Raw genomic sequence first — 19428 nt, 5'->3', positions numbered from 1 at the left:
GGGACTGTCTGGAGCAAACTGGGTGATTCTCTTTAGGAGAAAAGAGCCTGGGGTGGCTTTGCCAAATGTGGGGAATGCAACATCCCTGCCCCTCCCTCCAAAGGATGCCAATTTGGCCACAAAAACCCAACCAACCTGGAACCAAATGGAAGTTAAATCCCACTTGAAACAAGGATAGAGCAGCAGTTACCTCTCTGTCAAGTAGACGTTCTCCTCGATGAGGTCGAAGTAACAGGGCATCTTCCCCTGCTTGGCAAACTCCTTCCAGCGCTGGGGGTCCCTGAAGTCATCCATGATGCACAACCTGCCCACCATGGAGGAATCCTGAGGTGCTGGCTCCACCTGCTCCCCCTCCAGCTTCCCCTTCCTCTTCTCCCCGGAGTCCCCATCGCTCTCCGAGTCGCTCTCCAACTCCGGCCGCCTCTTTTTCGGCGGGCCTCGTTCCTTCACGTCGTTTTTCTCCAAAGCTTTCACCTCGTCCTTCTTCTCCCCGCCCGGCACCGGCTCCTTGGTGGAATTGCTGCTGATCTCGTGTGCCTGCACCGAGCCCTGTTCCTTCTGCTCGGGCATCTGGGATTTTCCAGATGGGCTGGGAAAGCGGGGCTTGCACTCCTCATCCCAACGCTCATCCTCTTCAAACTCCTCGTGGTCTTCCGTGAGGGAATCGGGCACCTGCCCTTGGATGCGTTCGTAGTTAACCACGGAGGCTCTGCTGGCTGCCCTCGCATCCCAGTAACCGTTGCCTTGCCAGTAGCTCTGGGAGCTGGGATAGGCTCCCGGGCCCGGCTGGTAAACGTAGCCCGAGTACATCCCAAAGCTGCTGTCCGGCTGCTGGTAGGTGCTGCTGGGCTTCTCCGGCTGGGAGAAGTCCCAACCCGCAGCACTCATCTCCTCGGGGGCACGGAAACCATCCAGCCTGGAGTAGTCTCCAAGGCCGGACTGGTTCAGCCCGCCCTGTCCTTGCCGACTGTCAGGCTTGGAAGAGCTCATCTGGTGCCGGGATGCGTCGGTGCTTTCTAAACTCTCTGGGACACAGAAGGGCTGCTCCTCCGGCCGGCCCACGGGCCTCCCCATGGCCACCACGTCTGGCAGCACCATCCTCTCCTCCGTGCCCACTTTGCCATGGGAATCGGCCGTCAGGTCCGCCTGGCTCGTGCTGTCCACGCCGTCGCTCTGGGCCTGGCACTGATCTGCCCTCAGCTCCTCCGGCTCCTTCCTGCTCAGCTCCGTGGAGGTCGCCAGACTCTTCTCCATCCCTCTGGGAGAACATCGGCTCTCCACCTGGGGACCACCTTTACTCCCCATATTTTCTGGCCTCTCCTCATAGTAAGGCCTGCTGGGCTCGGGCCGCTCATCATCCCAGTGGTCGGAGAAGCGCCTGTTGCTCCGGGAGGAGCCCGGGCTGCTCTCCTCCATGGCTATGGTGGAGTTCTTGGGAACCACCACGACCGACTGGAGCCTCTTCCGCGGCGTCCCATCATCGGAATCCGAGTCCTCTGTGTCGCTGTCCTCGCTGCCCCCCTCGCTGTCGCTGTCCCCCGTGTCGGAATAATCGTCGTGGCCAGCAGGAAGGAATTCCGAGGCGTTGCCGCTGCTGTCGCACGTTGGGGCTTGGGTCACCATCTCCGTGTCCTCTGCAGTGACAATGATATCAGAGGAGGGATACAAAGCGTCTGGAAAAGCGGAGGCCACCAAGGGCTCGCTTCCCTCATCCCTCTCGGCCGATACGCCGGGACACTGAACCCTCAGCTCATCCAGCTCAGCTCCCTCGGTGGAAACAGCACTTTCTTCCACAACCTCTCTGCCACGGTGCTCCAGTGGCACTTCTGAATAGTAGGAATGTTCATTCTGGAACGACGACTTGCCTTTTGCTGAGCCAAGATCAACGTGCTGAGTATCCAACTCCAGCATCTCTTCGGCTTCCGAATGCTGGAGCGCCTCCTGGCACACACCCGGTGGGGGCACGTCCCATTTGGAAGAGACACTTTCCTCCGGCATGGGATGATCCGACTGGAGCCTCTGGGAACAGCCATCCTGGGAGGAATCCCTACTCGAGCTTTCCACTGCCAGGCTGATTTTATGGGAAGGATGGCCGTGTTCATCCTCCCCAGCAGACTTGGAATGGGAATCTTCCGTGCTGTCATAACCGCACGTCACCGTCTGCGGCTCCACCTGCACGTCCAGGAAAGTCTCGGACGTGGCTTTCAAATCCGCAGGTTCCGCTTCGATCTCCACTTCCGAGTGGTACAAACCAGGGGTGGCATCATCGGAAATGTAGCAAAAAACAGGTTCTTTGGTTTTGTCACACGGAGTCACCTCCTCATCCAGCTTCTTAAGGACAGCGTTAGCGGGATCTACATTCACAGCAGGGAGAGGGGCGGCTTCCTCCGGCTGCTGCGGCTCCGGAGCCTCCGCTTCCTGGAACAGGCTGTTGCACTCGCTGGATTGGACCCGGGAATCATCCAGCTCTTGCTCTTGGGACACATCCGTGATCTCAAACCCATTGGATGGCAACGGATATGACGGGCTGGTCTTGACGGCAGGCGATGCTTCCGACGGACCCGGGCCGTGGTCCGAGGATGGAGCGACATCCTCTGCTTTGCAGGCACTGGAAGTTGCCAGACCCTCATCCTGACCCTCCGGGGAGCCATTCACGCTCGATTCCGTGGGGAAACACGTTCTCAATGGATCGAGCTTTGCCTTTAAGAAGGTTTCTTGCTCCTTAACACTGTCGTGGCCTTCGTTTGCTGCAAGTTCCTCGGATTCTGAGTTTGTCAAACCCGCCTTGGACTCGTCGGCCTTCGGCAAAGCCGGAGAATCGCTGAACTGATTTAACGGAGAAAGCGTCTTTTCCCTTTCCAACTTTTTCACACTGGACACCCTGATCTCATTGTTCTTTACACAAGAGGTCTCTAAATCTAGAGAATTAGACTTGGACTTGATTTCTTCAATCGATTCTGTACAACAGAAAGAACTCTTAAATTTATCAGGCTTTGGTGCGGGGGCCTTGGAAGGGGTGGATTTATAGCGGGAGGAATTCACATTACTGTCGGGCTTGGAATGGGATGTCCCCTTCCGATAGCCCAGTTCATCGAGGGGAGAGCACCTTTTGGATACTTCACTTTCAGAAGTCCTTTTGGAATCTCGATCCGCTTTTGAAGACGACCTCCCTCGCCTGTCCACGTCGGCATGAGACGACTCCACTTTGCTGTCCCTGTCCGACTTGGAGTAAGAGGATCTCGAGTCTCTGTAGGAGGAGGAGGAATGGGAGGACGTACGCCTGGAGTCGCTGGACCTGGAATGTGTCCTCCTGTAGTCATCCTCCGAGTCCGAGCTCTCCCGCGCCCGGCTGTCCGCGTACGACCGGGAATAGCGCGACCGTTCCCGGTACGGGGAGCTCCGGTGGTACCGGCGGTCGGAGTCGTAGTAATGCGAGCGCTCCGACCTCGAGTAGGAGGAGCTGGTTCGGGAGCTGCGATCGGAGCGGGAACGGGAATGAGACCGGCTTCGCCTCCTCTCTCTGTCCGAGCGGGAGCGGGAGGACGAGTACCGCGAGTCTCTGTCTGATTTGGAATAGCTCGAGTACTTCTCATCCCTGTCCGACCTGGAGCGCGACGAGGACTTGCCCAGGTCATCACCCCGGAGGGACGTAGAGCTCCGTCTGGAATCTCTCTCCTTTTCCGTGCTGGAGATCTTCTGCTCATGCGACCGCTGGCTGGAGGAGGTCCTCACGGAATCCTCGTCGGACTCGGAGCCCTGCAGCGTGCCGTCCGACTGGGAGAACTTCCTCTTGGCCCCCTGCCTCCGGGAGCACACGGGAGCACCCTTCAAGCCGTCGGAAACCTCATCCTCCTTCCCAATATGGGAATCTTCCTTCGGCGGGGTTATCTCCGTCTGCTCGGGCGCAGGTTGAGTCACGCGTTCCTCCGAGCCGCGCGACGCCGGATCCCGCTTGGCGTCCGGCTCCAAGGCCTCCCTGGGCAGCGCCTGGCTCGGCTCCCTCGGCACGGGGGCTTCGGCTTCGCCGGGCGGCGACAGCAGCAGCGCCGGCATCGGTGTCATCGGCGGTGGCGGCGGGGCCGTGGCTCCAGGAACCGGCATCGGTGACGCCGGCGGTGGCGGCGGCGGCGGGGGAGGCGGCGGCGTGGGGGGGAAATCCACGGCCAAGGCCGCCGGTTCCGTTACCGGCGCCGGGAGCGGTGCCGCCGGAGCCGGGGGTGGCTTTGCCGTGACGTTCAGTAAATGTTTTTTAAAATGAATCTTCCCCAGTTCTACCTTCGGTTTTGGAGGTGAAGATTCCTCGGCTGAACTGGCGGCGTCCCCCAGGTCCAGTTTGTTTTTGGGGTTAAAATCAGTCGGAAGGGGAACCGCTGGAGGGGTGGGAGTTTCATTTTGTTTCTCGTTTCCCAGAGCAGTCAGGAACCGATTGGGTAAAGTTTTCTTGGTTAAACTAAAGCTGAAAGACACTTTTTGTCTTCCCTGCTCCTCAAGGTTAACCTTGGTTTTGGTGCCTTTGGGCAAAAAGCGGCTCGAAGCGACGCCTTTGAACACGGGGCCTTTGATAAAACCGGCTCTCGGCACCGCTTCGGGTTTGCCCTGTGGAAGAAAAAGAAGATGGAGTTGGAGGAATTGGATTTTGGGGGGTTTGAACTCAGTTCCGCAGCATTTTCTTTCACCTGGTGAATTTTTCATGATGATAAAAGAGAAATGCATATCCTGGGTCTGTCTTTATTGCCTGGCTCTGTCCTGAAAAAATCAATTCCTCAGACTTCTCCAGCTTGAACCTAAGCCTCCTCTGAGGTTTGGGCTGAGCCTTTTCATCTGACTTATTAATGACCAAGCTCAAAGTCCTTCTATCATTTAATTCTTATTTTTTTAAAAAGAGAGTTCAGCTTATAAAGTTAATTGAGGGCAAAACTCTGCTTTTTTATGCTGTTTCTGTGGTCCCAGGCTCCGAAAGATCCTGAGTTTTAAGCTTAAAGTGCATTTATTTATGTGAATCCACTGGGATGCAGCCTTCCAGTACTGGAGAACACTCCAGGGAGAGCTCAGAGCCCCTGCCAGGGCCTGAAGGGGCTCCAGGAGAGCTGGAGAGGGACTGGGGACAAGGCCTGGAGGGACAGGACACAGGGAATGGCTCCCACTGCCCCAGGGCAGGGATGGATGGGAGATTGGGAATGAGGAATTCCTGGCTGGGATGGAATTCCCAGAACAGCTGAGGCTGCCCCTGGATTCCTGGAAGTGCCCAAGGCCAGGCTGGACAGGGCTTGGAGCAGCCTGGGACAGTGGGAGGTGTCCCTGCCCATGGCAAGGGTGGCACTGGATGATCTTGAGGGTCCCTTCCCACCTGAACCATTCTGGGATTCTGGAATTTGGGTGCAACATAAACCAGACCAACAACCATTACAGCAGGAACTTAAACCCCATCCTTTCCCACCTCCCCCCAGCAGCCTTCTCCTGGTCATCACTAATTCCTGCAAGCTCCCAGGCTCAGGCCTAGACCAGCATTAATTAACAACTCCCCAAGAATTCCCATCAGGACCCAGCGATGCATGATGACTCCGTCACCTCTGTTCAACCGACCGTTCCAAGCTCCACGTCCTTCCCACCAGAAGCTTCTGGCTGCCTCCTTCCCAGGAGCTCACTCAGCACCTTCCAAGCCCAAACCCAGGAACTTTCAGAGCACACAGCACCCCTATATTCACCCATTTGGGAATTTCTGCCTCTGTTTTAAATCTCAGAGCTCATCTGCGTCCCAGGAATAAAATCCTGGAGATGATAAAGCGGGAAAAAGGCTTTGTTGTCAACAGCCCCTATCTCCAAAAATCCAAATTGCATCAGAATCATGGGATTCCTGAATGGTTTGGGTTGAAGGGACCCTCAGGATCATCCTGCTTCAATCCTGCCATGGGCAGAGACACCTTCCACTGCCCCAGGCTGCTCCAAGCCCTGTCCAACCTGGCCTGGGACACTTCCAGGGATCCAGGGGCAGCCACAGCTGCTCTGGAAATTACATTTTCTGTGTTAACCCTAATTCCAAGGGAAAGAGTCGTTTCCAAATTGTCCAGAGCCGGGTTTTGCTGCTGTAGCTGTGCCATGAGCACATTTTTGGCAGGAGCAGCAGTTTCCTGCAGCCCTCTGTGAATTATTAAGGATTCTGTTATCCTTTAACTCATGGAAAACAACGTGGAGCTGCCCAGGATCAAGGCACCACAGTAAATGATTAAATGAGACCTTGGTGGATTGGAAATCCTGTGTTTTCTGCACCCTGGGACACCACATATCCCAAAAATTCCTCTTTTTCAACACATTGGGGGTCTCATTGTGAGCACCTGTTAATGGTCTATCCATGACTCAGCCTGGTGACCCAACCCAGCATCACTCTGGATCTGCAGCAGCAAATTCCCTTCACTGTGGGAAAACTGGGAGCAAAACCCAAAAGCATTCCCTTGAAATCTGTGGGTTTTATGAGGGGACATTTCAGGGACGATTTTGAAGGAGTTTCATGGCTAAAAGGGCACCCAAAACATTGACTTTGGAAAAAAAGGAGAATCTCCAGCTCTGAAATGGGCTCCTCTCTCCACAAACCACAACCATCTCCACAAAGTCCTGCTGGGAATGCCATCCCTGTTTTCCAGAGAATCCACACATCCTAAGTGATCCTGGGATTAATCCACATTAATTCATGGAAGAATGAAAGACAAAATGAACACTACTGAGACCACCCGCCTGCAGTTCAGCCTCCTGAGGAGCGAGGGAACAGCATTTTGAGGGATTCCTGGATCAACTGTTATCCTTACAACCAGAAATTCCCAGTTTTTTTACTCCAACCTGGGACAAGAGAAGCAAGCAGGTTCCTCTCCAACCACATCCTGAAGGATCTCCACAGGCTGAACCCAAATTCTTACCAGGGATAGAATTTTTTAATCATATCAACAATAAATAATGAATTAATAAATATCTAGGTAAAAATACTGGAAATTCAGGGAATCAGCATTTCAGAGTTTTCCTTCTTGCTACAACTTTGGTGCCATTCTTTTAAGTGTCAATGTTTTGATCAAAATCCTTCTAATTTCAAGCACAACAGCTCTGAAATAATGGGAATAAGGGGGCTTGGATAGATCCACCTTTTCCCGAATATGGGATGTGCAGGCAAAAAAGAGCTGCCACATTTCCATTCCTCCCCTTCCCACAGCCAATTCAGCAGAGCTGACATATTCCAGGATGTTTCCCCTCATGAGTTCACCCTTCCAGGAATTTTTTTCCTTAAAATAACAGCAACTTGAACAAAACACAATTCCCAGAATCTGAAACACAGGTAACTTGGTAAATGTAAAAGGTGGGAATTACAGAAAAGCTCTCCAGGAGAAGAGGAATTCTCCTTCCTCTCCTGTTTTACAGAAAGGGAACATTACCCAAAATGGCAAAAAAAAAAAAAAAACCCAAACCACCACATCCAAAAGTATTAACAGCCCTCATTCCAAAGCCAGGAGATTAAAATCTATCCCAGGCCTCCAAGTTTTCTCTTTTCCCAACAAATCCATTGAGTCACAGGCAGCAAAACTCATTATTTTTACAAATTAAGTCTTTAAATAATCAGCACCAGCCCACGCCAAGCTGTGCCATCACCTCCCGAGTGCTTGGGGCACAGGTGGTACTGGAATTACTGCCACTTTTTCCCAAATTTAATGGGAATTACTGCCCCTCCTTCCCAAATTTAATGGGAATTACTGGCCCTCCCTCCCAAATTTAATGGGAATTACTGGCCCTCCCTCCCAAATTTAAGCAGAGGGATCCCAGAAAAGCACCCATGTGCTTTATCCAGCCCCTCAGTGGCTCTGGATTCATGGAATGCCTCAGTCAAACCAACCCAAGCTGGGCTCACAGGAGATCCAGGAATGTTGGAATTGGTTTTACTCACCTCATTTTCTTCTTCTCTATTGCAATCCAGCCGGGGAAACATGGAAAAAAAAAAAAACAGGAAAAGAAGGTGTGAACAGCAGGTAGGAACAAGGAATGGAACACTGGACAGCTGGATTTGGAATGGGAAGGGCTTGGGACACGGAGTGAGGGAAACACCGACAGCACCCGGACACAAACCCAGCTCTGAGGAGAGCACGGCACAGCTGGGAGGCTCCAAAATTCCCTGGAAAATCCCCCATGGATTAGGACAGAGCAAACCTTTTTGGAGAGAACTGCTGGCTTGGTGTCGTCTCCAGTTATTCCAACACGCTGCAGGAATAAAACCCCCAAAAATGTGACTGAAAAAGGTGGACTTGGGAATCTTTCCATTTGGATACTTCCCTGAATAACTGAAAGTTTCTGCCTCTTATTGACAGAAATTAAAGATATTAATGAAGGTCTGACTCTGTGCATCTGCCCTGGCTGTTTGCATAATTAATCCCTATTCTGGCAGCCTGAAAAGGAATTAATTAGGATCATTCTCGATGCTGAGCCAACTGGAAAGTTGGGTTTTCCCAGCTTTCTCCCTCTCCTTGCTTTGCTCAATTCCTTGGAGAGTCTCAAGGAATTTCCTGGCCTTACCAACACACCTCAGCCAAGACATCAACAGCTCCTCTGCCATGGATCTACCAGAGATCCCAAAACCCCTCTCCAGCGCTCCGACACAGCTCAGAGCTGGAATTCTCCTACATTTTACCAGCTTTTACTCAGCACTGTTGGGGTGACAAAGCCAAAGATTTCCCGCAGAAAAGTTCACAGATTCCACCTCAAGCACCAGCTCAGTGAGAAATACCCAATTCTGGAAGAAAAAGTCACAATTTTCGTTTCGGAGCGACGCGGACGCGGTGACGGCACAAGAACCACCCAGGTCCCCAGTGAAACCATCAGCAGCTGGGAACTGGGAGCAAAGGGAAGTGCTGGGAAGAACCTTCCCCTCAGGAATATTCTCCTGCCCCTCCAAAGGCTCCCATCCAATTGATCCAGCTGTTAAAAGACCATAAATTAACCCCAGAGCAGGTTTGATTCCACCAAGGAAACCCGAGGCGGGAGTTGGGATTCAGTGGGGTCAGGCAAGGCAGGAATTCCAAATCCCACGGGTTCAGGAGCTCTCCAAGAGCACCACTTCCACTGGAATTAAGGCCCAAAAGGAGCTTTCAATTTCAGGATCACCAAAAGAGGAGTTTGGGACTTTCAGGAAGCGTCACATGGTTTGGGTTTGAGGTTTTGTGGGGTCAACACTCAACAGAAACCTTGCATTTGGTGATTTAAGGGTCTTTCCCAACCTCGGTGATTCCAGGAAGATTTTCCAGATTTCCTAAGCAGATGACTCTCTTTATACACAAAAATCCATCTTTGATCAGCTGTATATTGGGAGAGAGGTAATTAAATTTCGTATTTATAATTATTAACAAGGATAATTAATGATAAGGAGAAAAGAGAGTCAGGATCCTTCAAATCCCAGAAAAATCCCACAGGAAAAAGAGAGGAAACAGGTGATCCCCATCCATGGAAGTGTGCAAGGCCAGGCTGGACAGGGCTTGGAGCAACCTGGGATAGCGGGAGGTGTCCCTGAGTGGGACAGGATGATTCCATTCCAACCCAAACCATTTGGGATTCTGGGATTCCATCAACGAAAATAGAAGGTGTTGGTTGGTGACCTTCCTAAAAGCAGGGTAATGAATCCCATTTCCTTCCCAGCCTCTTCCTTCTCCCCAGATAAAAAAAAAAACAAAAACAAAACCATAAAAATAGAATTCCAAAATTAGGGAAGGCGCTGCCGTTCCCTCAGGAGCCTTGTGCCAAATTCCTCCCACGCCGGGATGAAGTTACATAAAATCCCCCTGCTCCAAGCTCGGGATCCATCCCAACACATCACCCAGGGCTTCTCCAGCACTTTTCCAGCTCCACAGGTTTGGAGCAATTCCCTCAGCTGCACCTTGCTCCCTGCAGGCACCAAAAATACAACTGGGATGAAGGCAAACACGGAATTCCTGCACTTCTGTGGCTCCTTCCTGGGAAAGCCAGGAGAAAAGAGTTGGGAAAACTCAAAATAAAACTGAGCACCCTGAGAAGTGCTGAATAAATTTTAAAAATAACCTAAAGAAGCACAAAATCAAGCAAAGAACAAAAAAATTCACCCCCCCACCAGGAAGCTTCACCACCTTTGATCCGTTTCCAGCAGCTTGATGCACTAATTTTGTTAAAAAACAAAAATTAAACACCAATTAAATCCCAGGAAAAGCTTTTCTAAGGCTACAGAACCACATTTATATCAAAATTCTTGACATAGGTCACATTTCTATAATTTTTTTCTTTAATATGGACCCACATTTAAACCAAAATTATTTATCTGAGGCTCCATTTCCACCAAAACTCCTTACCTGGAATTTTCCTTACATGTATTTTGACCAAAACTTTTTATATTTAAACTTTATCAGCTTCTCTCCTCATGGAAATATCCCAATTTTGCCACGGGAATGGTGATAAAAAGTACAATTTTATTTTAATTCCAGGGTTCAGCAGCTCCAGCATTTCTTGGTGCTTCAACAGGTTGAGCTGAAGGAGATTTTCTCTTTTTTAAGTGCAACCCACACAATAATTGGAATTTTATCCTGGTTTTCCTTATGCAAAAGGGGCAAAAAAAAAAAAAAAAAACAGCCCTCAGGCTTCTAAAGTCTAAAAGACAAAACTTTTGGAGCCTCATCTCCCCTAAATCCTGAGGTTTTTTTTCTTTTCTTCCCTTTAAAAGAGGAAAATCTGGAAGCTTGGGGCTTTTCTTATCTAAGTATCAGCAGCCTAACAGCCCTGGGAGCTGAAAAGGCCCATTCCCAGCAGGAATTCAGCTCAGGAATTCACAGAGATCCATCTGAAAGCCACCACAATGTCCGAAGAAAGGGAAGCTCAGCTCAGGAAATTGGGATTTAACCTGTTTTGTTCAGGCTGGGTTAGCCAGAAATACCCTGGATGCAGCTGGAATCCCATGGATCATCACCCTCATCCACAGCAGCGCTAAGGAAACTGGAAGGCAACAAACCAACCCAACAGCTCGGGTGGAAATTTGGGATTCCAACAGGATCCTGGAGCCCAAAAGGAATTTTTAACCATTTTTCCTGGATGCTGATGGAGAGCTGCACCCACGGGTTTCTGCTGGGAATGCAACTCCCTGGAAGCTGGGGAGGAAATTCCCTCTCTGCTGCTCTCATGAACAGAATCCCAAATGGAAGGGACCCTCAAGCTCATCCCATTCCCAGCCCTGCCAGGAGCTCCTTCCACTCTCCCAGGCTGTTCCCAGCCCCTGGACACCTCCAGGGATGGAACATCCACGGTTTCTCTGGGAAAACTGCTCCAGCGCCTCACTCCCCCTCCAGCGAGGAATTCCTTCCACATATTTATTCCAATTTTCCCCTCCATTTCCATCCTCCAGACTGAAGGATTTGCTGGAACACCCCCAGGCCTGAAGCGCCTTTGCTCCTCTGTTTATGAATCCCTAAGGTGGGATCAAAACCAAGGACAGAAGTGCAGCTGTCCCTGTGTTTCATGGAATATTAATGGAATATCGGGAGGAATTCCTGGGAAGGCTTTTTGTGCAGAGCACTGGGCTTTTAATATCCCAACGTGTCCCTGCTCCCAAAAACACCACACTGCAAATGGAGAATGGACAGCAGGGAAAAAGTGGAGAAGGTACCAGGCAATCCTGCTCCTTCCCAAAAAAACCATAGAGAGTGGAAAGGCAAAAGCATTCGTGTGAGGAGGGAAAATCCCTGGAAAAATCTTATTTAACCAGGAGGTGGAATCCAAGCTGAGTTTCCTGGAAAATGAGGTCAAAGTACCTCCCAAAATCCCCAAATCCAGCTGTCCTGCTTCCCAAAATCCCCATTTCCTGGTTTAGACATTCCCACTGAGGGTTTGGAGCTGAAGTTTGGAGCAAGGGAAGTGACAGTTTCTCCTGTGCTGGAATAGGAAAGAACAGGGAGGACTGGATATTCCAGGGAAAGAAGGAGACAAATATATTGAAAATGGGGATTTATCCTTTCATTTATAAAAATGAGGAGGGGCTGAGTGACTTCATTTATTAATTATTCCATAATTTATCTAGGATTTATTCCGTAATGGAATTATTCCATAATTCTAGGATTTTAGAGAAGTTAAGATGTGCTCCAGGAAAAAAAAAAACTCCAGTAAAAAACAAAAATATCCAGTTTCTCTGCTCCTTCCCCCAAGTGCCTGAGAATTCCCAAACTCCCCCCAAATCCTGCTTTTCCCCTTCTGCTCAGGGCACACCTAAGGAAGAAATTCCACTTGAAATCCTGACAGGAATCAGGAAAAGCAAAGCTGCTCCCATGGAGGATGGGAAAGGGAGAGGAGGAGGATGGAAGGGTGAGGATGAGGATGGGGGTGGAAGTGGGATGGGACCCAAAATAGAGGCACAAATCCCCACTGGAATTCAAAGCATGGCTCTTGGAAAACCTTCCCCTCCTCCTCTGGGAGCAGGGAAGGAGATTCCAGCAGCAGATTTGGGAGTCAGCACCTTCCCATAAATCACCCGGCCACGGGGTCACTTCCCAGGTAATCCCTGCCCCAAATCCCTCCTGGGGCACCAAGAGCCTCCCAAGGAAAAATCCCACAAAAAGGGAAAAGGGAAGCGCATTTTCCCAACTTAAATCCCAAAATCTGGGCACATCCCTGAGCCCATGCAGGGTGCCTGGATCCACACTCAAATGCAGCTCAGCTCCTCCAGGGTGGGTTCCCAAGGATCTCCCCCTGTGGAATACCACGGGAGGGATGGGCAGGCAGGAACTGCACCAAGAATCCCAAAATCCACATTAAAACCCAGCTGTACAAAGAACCCCAAAATTCCCATCAAAACCCAGCTGTACAAAGAACCCCAAAATTCCCATCCAAACCCGGCTGTACAAAGAACCCCAAAATTCCCATCAAAACCCAGCTGTACAAAGAACCCCAAAATTCCCATCCAAACCCGGCTGTACAAAGAACCCCAAAATCCACATTAAAACCTGGCTGTACAAAGAACCCCAAAATTCCCATTAAAACCAGCTGTACAAGGAACCCCCAAAATCCACATTAAAACCCAGCTGTACAAAGAACCAACCCCAAAATTCCCATTAAAACCCAGCTGTACAAAGAACCCCAAAATCCAGATTACATCCAAAATTCCAGGGAAACTTTGGACACCAGTGTGGGGCATTCCTGGGATCAGAGTAGCCAAGGGCATAATTTTATTCCAGATTTTCCCCCCTCATTAACAACTCCTGATTCAAATTAAAACTGTCCTAAAGCCAAAGTTAGGCCAGATTTAAACCTCAGGCTCAGTTCCACCACCAAAACATTTCCCCTACCAGCACAAAGCCAGGACTGAAAATGCAGGAATTAGTGGGAATAGTAGGGAAAAAAATCCCCAATTTTTATAATTTTGCTCAAATTCCAAAATTATCTGTGCCCAGAGAAAGTTCCTCTGCTTCAGTTGCCTTTTTTAAGTTGCTCTTTGTAAATTCCTCAATTTAAGTTAAAACAGGTTTGAGCAGGAAAAGGATTTTGGGAGGAAAGTCCTGGAACCTGAAAAGTTGAGGAATTTAGGAATTTTAAAATAATAAAAACAATAATCAGAAAAAAATCCCAGTTTACTTACAATTGTTGCTACCAGGGATCGAGACAGGGATTGATTCCCAAGGATGAGGATTCATTCCCAGGGACTGGGATTCATTCCCAGCACCTGGACATGCAGAGGTGCTGAGGCTCCACCTGAGCTGAGCGAAGAATTTGGGATTTGTGCTAAAAATCAGGGAAAGAACTCGTGGAGCAGCAAAGCAAGCCCCTCCCTCACAGGGGGAGGATTTAGGAATGGCCCCCAGCATGCAGCACTTGCTGCTTTCCCGGGAAATCCAGGGATTTCCAGCCCTCCATCACCTCCCTGACCTATCAGGTGTCCCCATCCCGGGAGGGATTTTCCCTGAATGGGGCAGCAAATTCCAACCGGGATTTTATGGAGCCTGAATGACATCACCCCCAGGCACTGCACGGCACCTTTGTCTCCCAAAATGCCTGGAAAACAAGGAATTGTCTCTTTGGGACACAGATGGATACTGGCACCCACTCCCAACGTCCCCAAAAAGAGAAGCCATCCTGTCCCCTCCATGCCAAAATTCCCACTGAGGCAGAACTGTGACATTTTAGTGTCACCACCTCCTACTTCACACACCTGCAGCACCAAATATTCCCAAAATGCACCAGATCAAAGCCCAAATATCCCACTCCGAGCCCAAACTCATCCCAAATTCAACAGGAAGGCAATTCCCGGTCATGAGGTGACCCTAAAATCCCATTCCAAAGGGGAGCAGCTGCAACCCGCAACCCAAAAAATGTCAAACAGAACGTTGTAAGGCCCTGGCTGAGCTCAGAGTCACTCCTTTGATAGAAATAAATAAAAATAAATAGAAATAAATAGAAATAAATAGAAATAAATAGAAATAAATAGAAATAAATAGAAATTCTCCAAGGGTTTATTCCCTACCTAATTATAGCTGCAGGCTAATGTCCTGGGATTTTGCCCAGCAGGAGCAGGGACACCTTGGGAATTGCTCTCAAATCCACAGGAGAGAATAAATCCCTTTCATGCTCCTTTACACCAGAAATTTGCCATAAAATTCCAAACTGGGAATGGGTTGTGCAGGTGAACACCAAGCACCAGGCTCTGGAGGTTTTCCCTGGTGGATTTCCAGCTGCAAAAAGCTGGAAATTGTAATTATTTCCTGCTACCTGGGAATGAGACACTTTGAATTCCAGCTGGAAAACTTCCACCGGTGCATTTCAAACAGGAAGGGAAAAACAGAATTACAAAGATGCCAGGGAAGCTGCAAAATCTTGGAGCAATCCACCGGAAATGAAACTCCACAAGGAGCTCCAGCTCCTTCCTGACCCAGCCTCTTCCTCACATCAATATTTTGGGATCAAATTTGGACTCCTGGCTCATTTTCTCCTGAATTTTAGGTCCAGCTCCACATCACTCCCAGGGATTGTAGCCTCTGGGGTGGATCCCAAAAAGCTGAAGCTCACAGGAGAGGTGAAGCTGCAGGGATGGAGAATTTTTAGGGACGTTTACCTCCAAAAAATGGGAAAAGTCAGGAAAAAAAATCAAGGATAAATAAAATAACCTGTTCTACCAACACTCCATCAACCACAGCCACACTTGGGCATCCTCAAGACTTTTCCTCGAGGAGTTCTAAAATTCTGGAAGGAAAAATGCCCATTAAAAACAGGTGTGGATAAATCCTCTCTTCCCTTCTAAATAGCCAAACAAATCATATTCAAAACTCCATCAGCAGATCTGGGAACAGGCTGCCCCAAGAAGCTCCAGCTGCCCCATTCCTGGAAATGTCCCAGGTCAGGATCCCAAATTCCCCATTCAGGCTCCCAAAGCCAAACACATGAAGTGAATTTTCCTTAAATAATCCAACTTTCCAGACACATTACAGCTGGAAAATCCATGGGTAGGCTCAGGAAATGAGAGTCGAGTTTCTCCCTTTCCTCTCCCCATCCCACAGCCCACGGGACCATCATTAACCTCCTTAATAAAGGGGAGGAGCATTCCAAGGGAAATGCAGGTGGAAAACTCAGCCTCTCCCTCCCCTCAGCATCTCCCACTGGATTGGAACGTGCTCCAGGATCCAAATGTGGGTGTTCAACCACAGCACACCTGCCAGGAGCTCGTGCTGAGGGAACCAACCTTATGGATGGTTTTCCTAAGGGAAAGGCAGGAAATAGAATCCAAATTCCCAGAAAAAAAAACATCCCAAAGTGACACCAACATGGAACAGCCTGGGAGATTCTACAGCTCCAATGAGCATTAAAAAAAAACTCCCTGGGAACAGCCACAACCAAAACCCTGGAGTTCCAGACTGTCTGAATCCATACGGGGTCACACTAACAAAACCAACGGGATATTCCGTACACTGATCCTAAATCCCAACCCTCCAAACCACCCAGCAAGCCCCACCAGGATCACCAGGATGGCTGGAAAAGCTTCTTCCCCCAAGAGGGAGCTGAATTCCTCTTGGGGAGGTCTCCAGAAGCAGATGGATAAATGGAGTTTCCATGATGGCAGAGGGGCATGAGGAAAAGAAATCCTTGGAGTCTCAATTCCCTCCTATCACGGAGGTGTCACCGGTCCAAGAGGTTCCTGCACCCTCAGGATGGGGACAACCTTGGAATCTTCTTCCAGGAAACAGCAGCACCAAGAGTTGAAGTGGCTGCTGCTCACAGCAGGATACAAACATCCATCCGTGTCCATCAGGAACAGCTTGTCCAGAGAAGCCACGGCTGCCCCTGGATCCCTGGAGTGCCCAAGGCCAGGATGGACAGGGCTTGGAGCAGCCTGGGACAGCGGGAGGTGTCCCTGCCATGGCAGGGGTGGCCCTGGATGGGCTTTGAGGACCCTTCCAACCCAAACCAGTCTGGGATTCTAAGCAGGTCCTGGCCGGCGTGGGCAGCTCCATGGAGAAGCTCCATGTGGAACGTGGTGGCAGCTCTGAGCTCTGGGAATTGGGTTGCTCCAAATTTAAGCATCCAAGGAGTCAAGGAGACCTGGTTCTGCTGGACACCGAAGCTCCCAGGAACGCGAGCTCTGGTTGACAAGCGGACACGGAGAGCGACCCACGAGGTAAAAGCGAGCCAGAGTTCCTTTCCTCCAGGAAAATTCCAGTCAAAGCCATCGGCACGGACACGCCATCGTTCAGCTCCCGGCTCAGCGTCCACCTTCTCTGGCCAGCCTGGAGCTCCAGCTCAGCAGCATCCCTGGAAGTGTCCAAGGCCAGGCTTGGAGCACCCTGGCACACTGGAAGGTGTCCCTGCCGTGGCAGCAGGGGGATAAGATGATCCTTAGGGCCCCTTCCCACCCAAACCATCCAGAGAATAATTCCCAGGAAAAGTAAGGCTGAGCCTGAGGATTCACAGGGCTCTGATCAAACCTCTCCAAGCAGCACAATCCCAACGTTCCCAGCTACAACAGCAACTCATCCCAAAAAACCAACGCTGCACGTCCCTCCTCGTGCCACCCCGCGGCGGGTACGGAACGGGGGAAGCCACAAACACCCCACAGCCAGCACGGCTCCGTCTGAATTCCACTCTTCCCAAGCACCCAACAGACCCTCAGATGTTCCTAACAACCTTCAGCCAGTTATCCCAAACGATCCTTTTCTCCAGGTAAAAGCTCTGTGCTGGGAAAAGCACACCCAAATTAAGGCACGCTGCTAACGAACGCGACTCGGATGCGGAGGGAACGCCGGGATACGAGGTGGGGATGGGCAAACAAAAACCCTAAAAACACCAGGACGCCTCCTAGAAAAAGCCGGGAGACGTCCCAAAAACTTTCTGAGTCCCAACACAGAACACCCACCCCAAGGAAACCCCAAAATCAGGCCAATTAATCCATAACCCCGTTAAAAAGTTGTTAGAGGAGCTACTCCAGCTGCCTTCAACAGCCCAGGTCGGTGCCACTGGACATTTTTAGACAACAAACAGCAACGTGAGACAACCTGGACACTTCTGGACACCAAATTCCAAGTGCCAGATCAATCCCGGGCAGGAGGGTCCCTCCACAGGCTCCAAATGACAAAGGTAAAACACCTGAATTAGCCTTAAAGTTTGGGATGAACAAGAGTCCTTTGGACCCAGAGGGTCTCCCGGGAAGGGATCATCCCACCAGGGTTAAGCTGAAGTAAACCAGGATTTACTCCCATCCTGGGAGCCACATCTGGCAAAACACAACCTGGACTCCAAAGGAAATCCTCCACTCCTCACTAATTTTAGAAGGCTCAGCCATCGGCACCGTTTCAGCTGCAACAAGGGGAAGCTGTTCCTCAGCTGCTCCAGGTGGGCACAGGCAGAACTCGCTCAAAAAAGGTTTGCTCTGTTGTCCCTGCTCAAAAAAACCACCATTTTTAGCTTTGCCTCCAATCCGGCCGTCGCTTGGGGGGTGCTCCGTGCCAGATGTCTGCTCCTTCCACCCCAGAGCTGGCAAAGTTTATGGAGCCCCTGAATCCTTCGCCAAGGAAGTCTAAAAATGTAAAAATATCGTTGAGAACCAGCGGGAAACGGGTGTGGGGGGAGAAACCCAGCAGGGACGGAGTGACTTCTCAGGAGAGGCGATAAAGCCGGAGGCCCTGGCGGGATCAAGGGAGTGGGTTGGTGAAATTCCCCATCCAAAGGAGAACCAGAGTTCCCGGCCATTAGGCTGCTCCCCCTTCCCTGGCTCCTTCCTCCTGGCAGAAAATGGGGTCAGGGCAAGGGCCGCCCGGGGGAAGAGAATTCCAGGGGTAAAAGCAAGACGAGGCTCGGTAACTAGGAAAAACAGCATTAATAATAATAATAATAATAATAATAATAATAAAGAAGGTACAGAAAAATGGCCCCGCGGGGAGGCCGGGACACGTCCGCACGCTCCGCCCGGCTCCCCCCGCGCACCCCCAGGCAGGGACGGGACAGGGAAAGGGACAGGGGCAGGGGCAGGGGGGACACGGCCCCCGAGCCGACCCGCCACCCCCGGCGCGGCCGCTGCCGCCGCTCCCGCCGCCCGCTCTCCGCCCTCCCCGCGCTCCCTGCCCGCCCTCCCCGCGCCCGCCCCGGCCGCGGCCATCACGCAAGGCCGGGGATGCGCGGCCTACCCCGGACCGGCGGGAGGACGGCGGGAAGGGGAAGGGCGGAGGGACAGGGAAAGGGCAGGGGCAAAAGAACGGGAATGGGAAGGGGGAACGGGAAGGGGAAGGGGCAGCGGCCCGGCTGCCGGCGGTCGCGCGGTGCCGGCGGGCCCGAGGCCGCGGAGGGCCCGCGCTTACTCCGGCGTGGGGTGCTCCGGGTCGTAGAAATCCCCCATGGTGGGTGGGCGGGCGCGGGGCTCCGCAAGTGCCCCCTGGCCGGGGAGGCCCCGCTCGCCCCGTCGGGGCTCCTCACATGGTCCGGCGGGGCCCCCCCGCCACCCGCGCCCAGCCCGGCCCGGCCCCGCCGCGATCCGCCCCGGCCGCCGGCTCCTCCTCCCGCGGCACCGCGCAGCGCCGGCAGCCCTCCGGGAGCGGCCGCCGGGCCCCGGGACACGCCGGCATCGGGCCCGCGATGTGGCCGCGATCCGCCGCGGCCCCGCCGGGAATCTGCTCGGCGCGCAGCGGGATCGCCGCCGAGATCGCCGAGGCCACGGCGGGCACCGGGACCGGGACCGGCCGCGGTGCCACCGGGATCCCACCGGGATCAGCCGCTGCACCGCCGGGACTTTCTTGGGACCGTGTTGGGATCGTTGCAGGGATGGCCGGGGGCACGCCAGAATCAGCCTGGGTGTCACTGGGATCCCACCGGGATCCAGGGAGGGGTCAGCGGGGCACACCGGGATCAGCCGCGGGACTGCCGGGATCTCCTCCAGGTCAGCCCTGAACCGCCAGGATCTCCTCCAGGTCAGCCCTGCAC

At 51.9% G+C, this 19428-nt stretch overlaps 1 protein-coding gene across 4 annotated transcripts in view; it reads right to left on the bottom strand.

Annotated features, from left to right (window-relative positions):
- Nucleotides 1–19428, bottom strand: part of SETD2 (SET domain containing 2, histone lysine methyltransferase) — a 52757-nt gene extending 33329 nt beyond the window's left edge. For all 4 annotated transcript variants that reach the window (XR_005255804.1, XR_005255805.1, XM_038127760.1 and 1 more), the window contains exons 1-3: nucleotides 18810–19428; nucleotides 7922–7937; nucleotides 191–4596 (exon numbers count right to left, since the gene is read on the bottom strand). Coding sequence is in view for 2 of the 4 variants with exons in the window: in XM_038127760.1 (XP_037983688.1) it covers nucleotides 191–4596; nucleotides 7922–7937; nucleotides 18810–18847 (4460 nt within the window). In the remaining 2 variants the exon portion in view is untranslated. The remainder of the gene's footprint in view (nucleotides 1–190; nucleotides 4597–7921; nucleotides 7938–18809) is intronic.

This window comes from Motacilla alba, chromosome 2 (genome assembly GCF_015832195.1).
Source record: "Motacilla alba alba isolate MOTALB_02 chromosome 2, Motacilla_alba_V1.0_pri, whole genome shotgun sequence".
Lineage (NCBI taxonomy): Eukaryota > Metazoa > Chordata > Aves > Passeriformes > Motacillidae > Motacilla > Motacilla alba.
This window is presented reverse-complemented; position numbering and strand designations above follow the sequence as displayed.